This window comes from Dermacentor silvarum, chromosome 6, assembly GCF_013339745.2.
Source record: "Dermacentor silvarum isolate Dsil-2018 chromosome 6, BIME_Dsil_1.4, whole genome shotgun sequence".
NCBI lineage: Eukaryota > Metazoa > Arthropoda > Arachnida > Ixodida > Ixodidae > Dermacentor > Dermacentor silvarum.
The window spans coordinates 151,774,225-151,790,508 of NC_051159.1; the positions used below are offsets into that span (position 1 = coordinate 151,774,225).

Here is a 16,284-nt window from a genome sequence, read left to right on the forward strand (position 1 = left end):
TTCTCAGCCATTAAAAATACAAAATAACTTATTAATGGTCAAACAAGGCTTTGCTGGATTTTTTACTCTAGTGCGCAATGTATACCACGGCGTCAACGATGGCATATAAGTATAAGCGGTTCACAAAAACGCGCTTTAGTTATGTGGAACAAGGCCACAAAGGATCTGTTCAAAATTCGCCAAGATATAGTAACTAAGATGAAACGCGCGGCTATCGTTCGTGGTGGCTCGGCTAGTGTCCTGCTATATTGAGCGTAAAGCCACGGTACCAATTACCGGCCACGGCTGCTCGTGAAGTTGCACTTGCAACTTCGTCAAACGTTAAAATTGACCTTTAGGATGCTCACTCAGTTAGATTCACGTGCGCGTTGCAGAATCACATGTTAAAATTTAATCCGTAGCTTTTCATCATATGAAGATGCAATAGAGATATTTGCGAGTTCAGATCCTGAAGTTGAATTCACAAATTACGTTCATATTGGCAGCGCACAATTTAAGACAACACGCAGACAAAAAAAAAAAACAAAAAAAAACACAAAATTGACGGGACGAGCGCTGGACATCAATGGTCGGATGCAGGTCCTGGACCCGTATTTGCAAGAAGAGCTTCATAATTGGGCAGCGTTGCAGGTGTACACTAGACACGATTATTATCGACGCAGTACAGCGAGACGATTGTCTCAGCGATGGAAAATTGCGGGCGGGATGAAGAACTCTGCGAATACGGTTTCTGAGCAACAATGCAAAGAAAAGCCGCGCATTCGACTAACCAGACGAAACCGTTTATTCAGAAAGGTGGTACATTAACCGCATCACTTGGAGCAAGCTTTATCGTAGACGGCAACCTTGTGAATGTTGACATACTGGGCCGAGCTTCCTCTTGGTACGGCGAACGAGAAGCCAATCTGCGAAAGGCGACAGATGAAGACAGATATTTATATACTGAACCATAACATGAAATTAGTGTAATCGGGCCAGAGAAGAACACCAATGTCTGAAATAGTCCGATGTAAAGATGATCTGAGTAGATGTACGTTACTGCCACTAGGCTATTTCTCTGGTTGGAAAGAATAAATAATTTGGTTTGAAACTAGTTTATATTTAAACTAGACACTAAACTTCGTAGCGCTTACATTCGTATCTGTTGCTGCCTAACGTGTTTCTTAACCAGGAACAACTAAATGTTTTCGTTCAAAACAACGCGTCTCATGCTGCGTCCTGCACTAAAAGTGTAGGACGAATGTCATGTCCTTCAAAAACTTTCATTGCCAATTTGCGATTATTTTTAACCAATTATCACCTTAAGTCTCACATTTACGAGGTGCAGCATAGGTTGTATCCGCTTAAGCGCTGCACTTCAGTGTACACATGAAAACGAAAGGGGGTACGAGCTGCCAAGCGTTTCCTACGCCTGTTTACACACACCAACGAATCAAGTCACGCACGCATGCAAGTTGTGACCGAGTTGTGCGTGTGTCTGGAAGTCTCTACTCTACTCGTAAACTTCCTTGTGCAATTATGAACCACCACCACCGACATCGACACCACAAGCCTCACCTGCAAACGGCGTGAGGGCCCCAAGAAAGGAATCCGTCGGCAACGACACCCGCAAGTCGATGGTGTTTCCTGTAATCAGCAGTTCAGCCTTTGATGGATGCTGTGTAGGACGTCTTCTTTTCGCGAATGAATGCTGATAGCGAGCACTGATTTCTTTTTAGATTTACTAATTTGCATTGTAGGTTCGTCGACGCTAATATTGCACCCTCCTGTCGCCTTGCAAACATCTGCAGGCGAGTTGTGTATCTGACGATTAAAGGCAGATATAATCAGCGTGATTTAGTTTAACCGCTAATTATAGCTATTCGACTCGTTCGAGAAGATCGACGTTGAAAAAGGTGGCACTCGAAACTCGACCATTTGATGCGATACGATAGTTTTTGCTGTAGGTAGATGATAGAAAATTATCGCTGTAGGAATAGACGTTTCACGCGATGTCGTGATTCGCATTGTTTGAAATTTCGCAACAAAATTGAGACTGGCTCTCTCCTCAAAGAGCAGCATAGCTCTGTCTACCTCTTCTCACTTCCTCTTATCCTTTGCTCAACAGTACCTTCATTCTGTGCCTGCGATTAAAAGCAATATTATTAGGTGGGCGCGTATTCAAGGCATAAAAGTTAACCAAGACCACCGTCATTGAATGAAATCGCCGTGAGGTCTTTTACGCGGAAGGTTTCTCATTCTCTTGTTGTACCAGCATCCTTCACCTGTTTATTCTGTTGCATTTCACAAGCAAGAAAATGTACAATGCTTTCAGAAAAATATTTGCTTGCCGTCTTTTTATGTCTATTTTTATTTATTGCTTGGCATTTATGACATGTTGGCGCCTTTAAGCAGCGTCGGGTAAGCCTTTTCACGCAGAATGGGTGCACGCTAAAATTGAAAGAACAAGGCGGCTCTGAACAAAATAAAGGTAACAAAAATGAAAAAAAAAAGTCAAATACGAACTCGGGGAACATTATTAAAGTCCAAGACAGTTCCCAATAGAGGTCACAGAAAACGCACTAGAACGCAATTTCAGCTTACATATAGACTAAAGACAGCTCACAAAGTTTTTTGCTTAATAAAGTTCCCCGTATACTGTTATAACGGTTTCTTTTTATTGCTTAGATATTGTAAGAAAGTGAATAAAAAAAAAAAGAAATGGTGAACTGCATGGTGTTAACAACCATACTTATTGCTGGAAAAGTATTCGCTTTGGTTTTTCAGTGCATTAACGTAGGCTTATTTAACTACCAGCGAAGTGGAATCAGCTAGCACAAGACAGGGGTAATTGGAGATCGCAGGGAGAGGCCTTCGTCCAGCACTGGACATAAATATAGGCTGATGATGATGAAGCGTAGTAATTACTGCTAAAGTTTTTTTTTTTTACTTTGCCCTCTGCTGATATGCAACCGCTGGATCAAAAATGCAAGACGTGACCTCATGCTTGACAAAAGCTGCCCTAGCTTCTCAGCCACCATGGCTGGCATGCACTCAGGGAAATTCAGATTTGATGACATGTTCGCATCTTAAGTGGCATTTCGCATTTCTACAAATTTAATATCGCCGTCGGATAATTTACCGCAACAAAAACAAGAACGAAACCTCTTAATATTGTTTCGCGGCGCTTGAGCATGAACGCGACAACCATGCAGCTGAGTTGCATTTTGATGAGTCTGAGTACCAGCGAGCCTGGCTGAGTAAAGGTTTGGTGAGTCGTAGTCCGAGTGAGCCCGCCCGAGTATAATTTGGGTGAGTCTGTGTCCGAGTGAGCCATGAGCGAAAAATAGATTTTGTGAGTGAGTCTGAGTGTGTTCTGTTTACTTTGCCGACCTAAACACAAAGAAAAGCATAGTTATAAATACGCGGTGTGGACGGCAATATGACACTGAATACGTCACACGAGTGCATTAAAAATTGGAGGACGCTTAAGCTTCGCCTTTAAGAGTAGTACGCGATAGCGTTATCAGGACCCGTTCGCATCGCATCGTTCACATACGGCAAGTAGGCTTCATTCACTGCAACACTGAACGTGGGCAAGCCAGCTTACAAAGACCAAGCTTACACCGATCTCCTTAAAGTCGGCTTCACTTTTAAACAGAAATGCATTGCTGGAAATGCATTTCTACCCTAGCAATTTTTTTTATTTTAATAATTGTTTGCTGTTGCTCCGACGCGCGCGCGTGTCCAAAACGAATTAGCAGGCGAAGTCCCAATTTGACCTGCCTTAGGGAGCCTACATGCAAGCGCCGTTTTAAAACAGCGCTTGCATGTAGGCTCCCTAACCTGCCTAGGATGCGAGCGTCATCTGGATATCATTTTCACAAGTACCCGAACGCGCGGCTGTAGGTCTGGTAGAAATGCTGGAAAAGGGCTTTGTGTTTGAGTTTTCTTGTAGTAGAATCAAATTTTCTCGTACATTTAAATGAAATAAGCAGGGAAAGAAATAAATTCTCGACTGTAGCCTCCGGTGTAAGGCCCGGGGAAAGCGCGCGCTATGGCTGGCGTTACTATAGGAGCTCCAAATATTTCCGTCGGCAGACGGGCTCACCTGTACGGCAACGTTATAGGTTAGTGTAACCCGCATGTGCATGACATTTGTAGCTCCTCCTGACAGGCTGATGGTCCTCTGGCGATCAGGGCTCTCGACAGGTGTCACAAGAAGGTTGAACAGTCCGCGGTCAGGCATACCGGCCACGTTAGGTCCCTTGTTGTAGTCGACCTCGACGCAGAGCCGGCCGTTGCTCGTTTGGACGGGCTCTTCGAAGGTAAACTGCGCGCTCTGCCCGGACTCGAGCACAGATTCGGCGAAGCCCGCTGCGCGAGATTCGAGATGGAAGAACCGTCGCTATCAGCTAATTCTAATTTTTAATTGGCTAGCATTAGAAGTGTCAAAGTGTGGAAAAAGAGTGTGTGTGAAGTATATATACATAGTGTAACTGACTGCGGTCTGATCCGGACCGCCGTAAGCTGTACTTCGCTTCTTGAAGAGCCAGGATGTGTGTCGAGTGAGCTCCTGAACAACACTTTTCAATCTGGTGAACCCGGTTTAAATCATGCATCCGAGACCTCAAAGAGGAGCTACGTAACGCTAATGCATTTCTCTCGCATTTGCTGCTAAATGGCCAACTATGTTTTTTAACAATCGAGAGACCCCGAGGAGCTTTGGGTATTCCTCAAAGCGGGTAAGAAGGACTACAGCGAGCTGCGGTAGCACTGCAATATGCCTGCATATTTTAAACAGTTTTTATCTGCAAATTGGTGCAAAATCATGATAGATAAATCCCCCCTCTTTTTAGGCACAATGTACCGGCCCCCTAATACTTCCCATGATATGCTACACGTGCTAGCAAATTATATGGAAAATCTTTTTACACACACTACAAAGCTAATCCTTACGGGTGATTTTAACCTTGCTAGTATAGCATGGGACTCCCTTGATAACAGTACTGATACAACTCACGCAGAGGCAATGCTTGATCTATGTTTTAATTTTGGCCTTAGACAGCTCATACGGGAGCCAACACGTGTTACTGCAAAAAGCAGGAATGTACTCGATTTGACGTTTGTGAGTAATTCTATTGCAGAAGACAGTGTTTCATGGGAAGTTGTCGACGGCATATCGGACCACAGAGCTACTAAATGTTCTTTACTGTTAGGCGCACCTCCGCCTTCCCAAAGAGGGTGTACACGAATTTTCGACTGGGCGAATGCCGACGACGTCAGCGTTCTTGATTATTTAGATTGCTCTTACTCAACTTTTAGATCGTTCTCAAATGATCCTACAGTTTCAGTAGATGCATTATGGTCGACACTTGAAACAATTATTCAGCACTGCTTATCAAAATATATTCCCACAAAGATCAAACCAGTACGTAAGACAAACCCTTGGATAACAAGAAACATAATACAGCTAAAACGAAAGCTTGCCAGATTAAGGAAACTGAGAAATAAACTACCCATACCAGGCTACACTACTAAAATACGCGAACACTCCCTGGCACTAAAGTCAGCCGTAAAAAAGGCAAAATATGAATACATGAATGTCACCTTAAGTAACTTTATCAAAACATCTCCGTCTAAGTTTTGGCGATACCTTAATTCAAAGTCACGTCAGACCAGTAATCCATCACCAACTGAAGCTATGGCAAAGGCTTCAGAATTCAATGAATACTTTATTTCAGTATTTACACAAGACAACGGTAAACAACCCAACCTCAAACCTCTTCCGAGCAACACAGCAAAACTAGATGACTTAATCTTAACCGAATCGGGAATTTTTTCCCTCTTACTTGAAATAGACAAAAAAAAAATCTTGTGGGCCTGACAACATACCAAATGCATTTTTAGTGCGCTACGCGGAATGGATGTCAAAGTTCTTGCTGATTATTTTTGTAAAATCATTGCAAATGGGCGAGGTTCCGGTGAAATGGAAAACTGCTAAGGTTATCCCGATACATAAATCCGGTGACACTACCAGCACAGCAAATTACCGTCCAATCTCACTCACTTGTACGGCCGGCAAAATACTCGAACATATAATCCTAAAACATATAGTATCATTTGTAGAAAAAAATAATTTAATTGTCCGTAATCAGCATGGCTTTAGAAAAGGATTATCTACGACAACGCAACTGATTGAGACAATCCACGACTTAGCGCTTACAATGGACAAATGCAGTCAAACCGATATGATATTCCTAGACCTATCCAAAGCATTCGATCGGGTTTCCCATCCTAAATTACTTCAGAAACTTATCCACTATCTCGGTGACAACAACGTCACCAAGTGGATAAAAAGCTATCTTGCAGGTCGACGTCAATATGTATGTTTCAAAGACTACTCTTCTGATTGCGGCGATGTGCTATCTGGCGTCCCACAAGGTGCCGTTTTAGCTCCTATACTCTTTCTTCTTTTTATCAATGATTTACACATTAATACTAACGCCACAGTAAGAATGTTTGCAGATGACTGCGTTATCTACAAGGAAATAACCTGTCGTGAAGACCAGATAACTTTAAACAGTGCACTTGAAAATATAACGCAATGGTGCCAAACGTGGCAGATGGTGATCAACACAGAAAAAACAGTTTATATGACAGTAACGAATAAAAGAGCGCCCATGAACTACCCGTATTATTTAGAAGGACAGATGTTGAAGAAAGTAGAAGACTATAAATATTTAGGCGTCATAATTTCATCAGATCTTAAATGGGGCAAGCAGGTAACATATGTTGTTAATAAAGCACTGGCTGTTCTATACTCGTTAAAACGGTCGCTTAGATCCGCATCCATAGAAACTAAACGCTTAGCATACCTGTCACTAGTTCGCTCTATACTGGATTATGGAATAGTATGCTGGTTTCCCTTCCGTAAACAGTACATAGCAAAATTGGAGAGCGTACAAAGGAAATCGATTAGATTTATTTTTCATAAGTATCGCCATCTTGACTCCCCTACAGAACTATTAAGGCAAGCTGAGCTTCCCACTATACAAAACCGAGCCCGACTACTTCGTCTTTAGTTTCTTTTCCTTCTTCTTAATGGTAGCATGAAAATCAATGCGAGTGACTACTTACAGCAGACAGATACACGTAGCTCTCGAACAAAACACACCAAGCACTTAACAGAATACAGATTTCACAACGACATATTCAGGTACTCATTTTTTCCACAGGCAATCCGTGAATGGAATCTGTTGCCTGATGACGTTGTCACCTGCACATCACTGCAAACCTTTATCGCCAAGTTAACAAACAATGCTTTCTAGCTACTATATGCACGTAGGCGCGCTGTGTCGTACAATGGCATTTTGAATCACTTCGCAGTGTCTTGTTTTCTGCCCTGATATATATGTGGGTATGTATGTATATATATATATATATATATATATATATATATATATATATATATACACACACACACACACAGTGTGTGTGTGTGTGTCTAAGTGTGTATATATATGTATATATATATTTTTGCTGTTCATGACTACATTTTCTTTCTTCGTTCTTCCTTTTTGTACTAACCTTCCAACACGGCGTTTACTACTTTCCCCCCTCGTTTTATAGCATTTGTATAATGAATATTGAGTGCATATTTTACTTCTCTGTTCACTTAAACTTATCTACGTCCGCGCCTACCTAAACCGTGTTCCCTTGAATATGTATCCTGCCCCTTTCCTGCAACAGCCTCAAATGTGAGGCTAGCAGTATGTTCAAATAAATAAATAAATAAATAAATAAATAAATAAATAAATAAATAAATAAATAAATAAATAAATAAATAAATAAATAAATAAATAAATAAATAAATAAATAAATAAATAAATAAATAACGCCAAATTTTGTTATCAGTGACTCGGAAAATTCTAAATATCTGTGCGTATGACATGATACGCGCGTCTTTTATTTTGAAAACGTTGAAAGAGGCGTCTCGTACGTTGTGCCAAATTTAAAAAAACAATTTTTTCGTCGGTATAGTATAGGCTCACACGAGACCAGAAGTTTTTAAGGGTCGCAGGTTCATTGACAACCTCAACGAGTCTATCCCAATTTTTGGGGGAATGCAGCGCAAAGACGACAGGGGCAAAGAAAACACTGAACACTAGACGAGCGCTGACTTACAACTGAACGCATCTATTCTATCTATTAGTATCTATTCTATCTATTAGTATCTATTCCAATGCTATCATTTTTCGCGCTGCGTCAGTGGCCCGAATTAAAGGCACTCCGCCGACGGTTTCCCCTGGATCGGCAGGCCGTGAGCCTTGGACGATAAGAAAAGAATAGGATGGAGCGAAGGGACTCCTTACATGTCGTACTGTCCCATGGTGCATCTTTTTTACGAGCAACATAGAAACGCCGTGGCGTTTTCTTGTTATAACACTGAAATATTATTCCGCATTGTACGTAAGGCAACTTTAAATACAACCAATCAGCCACGATTCACTACATCACGCAAAAATATGAATGTCAAATCGGATAAGTGAAGTGCTCGCGCTAACAGTCTATAGAATTTGCAGCATCACGACGCCACTGCTCGTATCGCTGGGCGTGACGATCGCGATGCTGGGAACGCTGTGTATGGAACCGAGCTGCGTTTTGCTGCTACAACGCTCAAATACTGAAACGATCGTATCTTTCGCAGCCTATGTGATTCCTGTATGCAGTTTGTAATATCGGGTCGACACATTCAAAATGGCATAACGCGTTGTGAAGTGCATGCTTCTATAAACACATTTTTTTTTGGACGAAACTCCAGTTCCTCTCGGCCTATATCGCCACTACACATTGTTACCTCTCTAAAAAGTTATCGTAGTTCTCTTTCATATTTCGTGACACAGAATAAAAAAAAAAGAACATTTTGACGAATTAAAACTGATAAAACATGCTGCGTAAGGAAAGATCAAAGGACGGAAAACGGGCTTTGAAAATATTGGCAAAAGAACGAGTGCGCCTGTATAAGGAAAAACGGTGAGTTATGTAGCAATGTATAGTCGGAAAAGAGCGTCACGATCTCGAATGCCGACCGGCCCTGGCAGTACGCAGGCTCACTTGCGTATGATGTCTTCGTCGTCCAACCATCAGTCGGTTCACTTCGGAAGGTGCAGGCGCGCGTAGTTGCTTTGTTGAACAAGCATGCCGACAACAATTTGTCATCGTCCAAAGGAACGCTCGGGCCGTCGTCGATAACCTCTGAAAAATAATATTTCTCTTCAGAATTTGTTCTGTTCATGCACTCCTTGCTTTCATTCCATCTCACAGAGAAGAGTTGCGTTCAAAAGTAAAAGCACAATCTAGAAAGTGTGGAGTGTAGCCAACATTTATAAAACTGTCAACGAATAAGGATAATCCTGTGTTTTTGTGGTAGCAGGTATTTTATTTTGTTACATTACTCAGTCATGTTTATCTGATTTATAGAGCAGCGGATGCAGAAAGAAAGGAGGTCAACTACAGCGGAAATTAAAAAAAAATGGAGGAGGCTTAAGCTTCTCCTTTAAGAGTGGAACGCGATAGCATTCAAAGATCCCTGGCTGCTTATCAGGCCTCCCGGCAACTGCAGAATGTTTGTCCAACTTCGCCTCCGCGCGCGGCTACCGTAGGGAGCGTACATGCAAGCTAGCTGCCGACGAGGCGAGCGCCATCTGGATGGTGTTTTTGCAAGGAAGCAACCGCGGCGCGCAGTTGTATGAATTGAAGAAATGCTGGAAAAGGGGTTTGTGTTTTCTCGTACATTCAAATTAAAATTCGACGCTATCACGTCTGTAGGTTGTGGCTAAGTCATACTTTACGATTTTTTTGATGCATTTTACTTTGAGAAATTCAATTTTGTTCACTAACGCCTTGCGCCACGCGGAGGGCCTGCGCGGTCGGGATGGTTCGGGATGATTATTCCCGCGAACGACGCCGGCGCGCCCGCGCCCACGACGATACCGACGGTGACGCTGGATTTTCTCCGACACGGGGCCCTTAGCGCTATCGCGTTAAAATGCCATCTCAGTCTTAACATGGTGCAGACGCCACATCATGCACGTCAAATTATGGCTAGAAAACGAACTATATACATTTTCAAGTGTGAGTGAGTGAGTGAGTGAGTGAGTGAGTGAGTGAGTGAGTGAGTGAGTGAGTGAGTGAGTGAGTGAGTGAGTGAGTGAAATAACTTTATTGAGGTCCAGAGAAGACGCAGGGAAGACCTTGCGCCACCCGGCTAGTCCCAGGTAGGGACCGCCAAGCCGAGCTTGTTTTGTCAAGTGTTCCTGAATTTTTTAAAATCGCCTGTTGCAGATAGCATAATTCTAGTCCTTGAACAGGATTATTCATAGAGGGGTACATTACTTGCACGCGAATGAAATCGAAACACATATTTAACTAATTATAAATGTCACCAAACAACTTAATTAATTACTTTAAAAGACATATTGAAATTTACGCATTGTAGCCGGTGAGCTTGCAAGGCGTATTCACTTCGAATGAATCTCGAGAACGACTCCAGTTTCGAGATATGCGCCATCAAACTCGCCGTAAAAATGCACTATTGTTCCACTTACATTTTTAACAAAACGCTCTTTTACACATTGAAGCACAAAAGTAATTAAAACGCCCATGTACTTCGTCTATAATATCTCGAAACTGGTGTCATACTGGAGATTAATTTCAAGTGGAAACTCACCGGCTACAATTCGTAAATAGCAATATCTACCGGAAAGTACTTCATTAATAAGTTATTAGTAAAATATTGTTAATTAGTCGATTATGTGTTTCGATTTATCGTGCTAGCAATGCCCGCATAAAATGTATAAAACGACGTTTTGTTAAGACAGTAACTGGAACGCCAATGAATTTCTCTGCAAAGTTCGGGAATTAATATCTCGAAACTGGTGTCATCCTGAGAATTCATTCCAGGTGGATACGCCTTGCGAACTCCACGGCTAGAATTTGTAAATTGCAATATGGCCCATAAGGTAATTAGTTAAAGAAAACGTGGGCAGCTTGCACTAGTGGTGCAAGGCTGGAGTAAACAGCGGAGCTGGTGATCGACCTAACTTTTCTTGCAGGTTTTACTAGACTTAGGCTAAATTTTGCTAGGAAAGGCTAAGTGCTGCTAGGCACGGTATTCCGAATCGGCTCGCTTCCGACGCTCAGATTCTCGCTTGGCCGCGCAACGCGCTTCACGTTGAACGGCTTCTTCTTCGGGTGTCCAGATCTTCTTTGGTCGTCCCATGTCAAGGGTGCATGCACTCGCACAGAGTCAACGAGAGTTCTGCCGCCGTCGCGGCGGCTCCAAGCTTTATCTCCCCGTTGACGTCAGGGCAAGCTGCACCTCCACACTTGCCGGGGCGTGGCTGGTCGAAACTTGCCGAGCCGACGCCAGAGACGCCTGCTGCAGTCACGCACACCGCGTGCGTTCGGCGCGAACGCGGGGAAACGGGGGAACGCGGGCGGCGTCGGCAGCAGCTCTGCTCTTTGCCTCGTTGGGGCTGCTACAATTTCTTGTCTGTCTCTCTCGCTCGCTCTCATTTTCTTATTCGCTATCCCGAGCATTTCGCGCGTTGCGCGCATGCAACGTCCCATGTCAAGGCAACGTGCGGCGCTGCGCACGGCACGGAGAGGAGGCGAAGCACACACCGCTCCGCGAGGTGGTGGCTAGGCAACCCAGGTGACTCATCGCTCAGCGATGTTCTGCGGCTCGCGGCACAACTTACGGCCGGCTTAAACAGCTCCGCTGTTAAAACATAATTGGTGAATTTTTGTTGATTAGTCATGCATTTCAATTTTTTGTGCTAGTGATGTCCGCCTCTTCGAGTAGACCAGCTCATGAACTAGAATTGTTCGGCTACCACAGGCAACGGTTAAACATTTTTTAACGTGTACGCTGAAACACCCTGTATATCGAATGCGCGGTGAATAACCCTGTTACTAACGGGCGATCTCTTTATCCCTCGGCTCTCTCCCTCACTGTCTTTTTATTGCGATAGCAATTATATGGACACCCCAGGCGCATTCCTGCCATCGTCGTCGACATGATGTTCTGTATAAAGTACAAGTGCGATAACACCGTGGCCGCGCGCCGTATGTTGTAAGTGCGAGTGAAAGCGTGCAAGGGTGAGCCGAGGATGGTGGCTTGATCTCGCGCGCTCAAGGGAGGAAGGCGGGAAGGGGCGTTTTACTTTGGCGGCGGCTGCGTATGGCGCGGCCGCGCGCGGTCGCGCGTGTCCTATCTTGAAAGCGATCTGCGATGAGTAAAGTGTCTAGGTGCGCCGAGCGCTGATAGCTTCGTGTGTGCTGTGTTCTCGCCACTCTGCCAACAACTGCGTACTGCCGCCGACAGCCGGCAGGCTGTCGCGCGCACCGTATCTTGAAAGCGATCTCCACACAGCTATGACCTTTGTATGCGCTGTGCTTTCGCCGCTCAGTTTCCGTTGAAGCGATAGACCGCACGAACCTTCGCTCGCTGTTTGCTCACGCCAGCGTTTTGACAGTGGTTGTCTGCGGTCATCGAGGGTGATCTATTCATGTTTGCTTGTGCGTTCTGACACCAGGCTTGTTAATTCAGTTAGTAAGTGAATGTGTACAAGTTTATGCAGCCGATAAAACTACTATCCTTACTCCGTATAGCTCTCTACTAAGTTGCTTTCGCAACTGATGCTTCGCCTTTCGGGCGAAACTTCGACATTTTTTTATGTCGCATGTCACAGCTGTCATCATTTTTACTTGCAAAAACAGTCGGCAAACAAGATGCCATCATTGGTTCGCACCAACAATTTGATGTTACCCCTTAAACGTGAAACTGCGACAACCGAAAACCTTTTTTACAACCTTTTGAGTGTAATAAGTTTTACTGCGTTGAATACATTTTCCCTCAGCTCTCCTTGTTATTATTTACCACGCAGAAGCGTTTTTTCTCGATGTCTTTCTCGGACTTCAATTTCACGGCAACTACGTCATCGCTCCACATGGCTCAGTGCAGGACAGCGCGCATATTACGAGTCGGCGTAAATATACGCATAGCGATCTGCACTGCCCCTACAAATGCACCAGTCACCGGCTCTGTTCTCTAAGGAATTACGCAACCAGACAACAAATGCAACTAAATATGCTCACTGCAACACACACACCTATTCCTTTGGCTCTTTCGATCGTTTTGCGGCGTCTGAAGGTTTAGCTGCTGTGGTCACGTGGCGGTTGTGATCATGTGGCTGTGGTCATGCTGTTGTCACGTGTCTGTGGCCATGTGTCGCGTTTCTCTGCTGCCTGGACTGACGGTTGCAGAGCACGTTTGTCGCCGAAGTCAGCTGTGTGTCTCTTGCCGGGAGGATCCGAAATGTATACTCTTCTTCCTTGTTAATACGCATTTCAATGACTTGCAAACCTATCCGCAACTGTAATTTCACTGTTCCGATGGCATTCAGCGGCCGCAGCCTCTGCGGTAACCTACTTTGGATCAGAAATGAAAAAAAAGTCCATTTTTTTTACTTGGCGCTAGTTGCTACACTGTAAACCAACGTACACCCTTAAGGGTATTTCCTGTCTTTAACTCACACGCTTACGCCATTACGAGTGTAAGGGTGTCAGTTGCACGCCGATTTGTGGCCTTAAGAACCCTTGAGGGTGTAGTTGATGTACAGTGTATGCAGAGACCCAGCGGAAGGAGTCAGTGTTGCTGAGTTCTGACGGATACTTAATAACGATCGGGCAAAATTGGCTCGTATTTTGCTATACTTACTGCACAAGCCGTTGAACGACGGAGTGACGTTGTGTCTTTGGCACGCTGTTCCACAGCAAGTGCCCTCAGCACAGTTCGAGCAGGCTGGCCCAACTTTGTAAACATCCTCGCCTCGGATATTACCACTGCAGACAAAACCAAAACATAACGATCACAGTGATTCCAAAATGTAACAATTTTCTTGTGAACACGCTCCGGGATCTCTGTGTCAGTCATACCCTAAAAAAATTTTTTTTGTTCTTAACCGCCCTTTTTCCATCCAACCGAAGGGCGTTCCTCTCGGTTGGAGATATTCAATCGGAGAAATTCACTCTCGGATGCGCGGGAACACCACAAGGCTCTGTCATTTCCCCAATGCTGTTCAATTTGGTCATGCTCGGATTAGCACAGGAACTACAGAAGCTCGACGGCAGAGAACACACCATCTATGCCGACGACATTACCATCTGGACCACTACGGGCAGCGATAAACAAATTGAAACCGCTCTGCAAGACGCCATCGATGCCCTCGAAAATTATCTTGAAGGCACGGGACTCCGATGTTCCCCCGACAAGTCAGAGCTCCTCTTATACCGCCCCAAGCTCCGTAGACGTCCACCACTACGATCTACGCATAAACGCCGCTACGAGGTAATCCAACTCCACATGAGGGATGGTGGAACCATACCCGTGGTCTCCACTATCCGGGTTCTCGGCATGACCATCGAAGCCAACGGCGCAAATTCAACGGCTATATCCAAGATCCTCCGACAGACGGCCAATACATCGCGGCTGCTGAAACGGGTGACCAACCGGGGACAGGGCACGAAGGAAGAAGCGTCATTCGCCTTGTTCAGTCGTTCGTCATCTGTCACATCACATACGTCGCCGCCTTCCATAATTGGTACAAAGCAGAAAAGACTAAATTGGACATCATTATACGCGGTGCCTACAAGCTATCCTTAGGACTGCCAAACAACACCAGCACTGAACTTCTACTCCAATTAGGACTCCATAACAACTTAGACGAATTAATCGAAGCACAGCGTCGGTCTCATCTGGAGCGTCTCACCATCACAGAAACGGGCCGGCACATTCTAACTCAGCTCGGCATCACCTACCACCGTCAACATGGAGACAAATACCCAATTCCACGCGACGTAGAGACTTGGCTACATGCCGACCCTATTCCCAAAAACATGCATCCGGACTACAATAAAGAACGTCGGAAGGCAAGGGCTGCCTCCCTCATTAAAGCCTATGGCGACACCACGGGCGTCACCTTCGTCGACGCAGCTGAATATCAAGACGGGCACCGCTTCGCCTCGGCTACCACAGTAAGCGGTTCGCTCAAACATGCCGCCAGCATCGTAACCCAAAACGCCGAGACGGCCGAGGAAGTGGCCATCGCCCTGGCCACCCTTGATCTGAACTGCCATACCATCGTGAGCGATTCCCGTACGGCAATCAGCAATTACATCAAAGGTCACATTTCATAACAAGCGCTACGCATCCTACACGAAGCCCCTCACTCAGTTGAAAAGCAAATCACTCTCGTCTGGTTCCCAGCACACGCCGGCGACGTACATCCGCACCTCACCAACCTCAACGAGGTCACTCACTCCGTAGCACGAGGCCTTGTCAACCGTGCCGGAGACAGCGCAGGTGCACCCGCGGAACGCGATCGCCTCACCAGCTACAACGACCTCACGAAATCATTCTATCTCAACAGAAGAACCTTCCCCATCCCTCATCAAGAGCTAAACAGAGCACAGGCAACCACCCTTCGCCTGTTACAGACAAACACGAACCCCTCACTAACACGTTACCACAGGATCTACCCGGACACCTACCCTAGTAACATTTGCAAGATCTGTAAGACTGAGGCAGCATCGCTTCCCCACATGCTATGGGAATGTAAAAACCAATATCGGACAAATAATACCGTGACCCTCTCGTTGAGATGGCACGCCGCCCTGCGCAGCTCCCAACTCGACGACCAACTTTGGGCTACCCAGCAAGCCTGCGAGGCGGCGAAGAGGCAAGACCTCGATGTCCCCACGTGGGAGGCCTAGGCCCAGCCAACTAAACTGCTGGTTTAAATAAAAGTTTGTTCCTCCTCCTCCTCCTCCTCCTCCTCCTCCTCCTCCTCCTCCTCCTCCTCCTCCTCCTCCTCCTCCTCCTCCTCCTCTTAACCGCCCTATTCGAATGACCTTGATAACAGAAACTGTATCCTTAGCCAATCGCCGAACCAATTTGAATAAACCCATTTCACACAAAAAAAGTCCAAATGTAGTAACAGTTCTCAGCAGGCTTAGCATAGTTTTAAATTGGACTATCTAGTGTTTTACGAAGGTATACAAAACGAGAAGGTTTAAGAAGAATTGAAAATTCCTCTTCTGTTCCCGTTTTCTTTTCTCACGTGAATGGTGCACAAACAACAAGGTGAATACGCATCAATTTGCTCACTTTTCGATCGTAATCAAGTCTGCAACTGTGGCTTCTGAAGTGATACGAATATTTATTAAATAAAATTCTTT

At 44.9% G+C, this 16,284-nt stretch overlaps 1 protein-coding gene across 7 annotated transcripts in view; it reads right to left on the reverse strand.

Annotated features, from left to right (window-relative positions):
* Positions 1–760: 760 nt before the first annotated feature.
* The window catches only part of LOC119456971 (CRISP/Allergen/PR-1), an 80,315-nt gene continuing 64,791 nt past the window's right edge, over positions 761–16,284 (reverse strand). For all 7 annotated transcript variants that reach the window (XM_037717893.2, XM_049669628.1, XM_049669624.1 and 4 more), the window contains 5 exons: positions 13,766–13,890; positions 9,097–9,237; positions 4,091–4,356; positions 1,558–1,626; positions 761–905 (listed from right to left, as the gene is read on the reverse strand). In XM_037717893.2, coding sequence (XP_037573821.1) covers positions 813–905; positions 1,558–1,626; positions 4,091–4,356; positions 9,097–9,237; positions 13,766–13,890 — 694 coding nt within the window. In that variant the 3' untranslated portion in view covers positions 761–812. The remainder of the gene's footprint in view (positions 906–1,557; positions 1,627–4,090; positions 4,357–9,096; positions 9,238–13,765; positions 13,891–16,284) is intronic.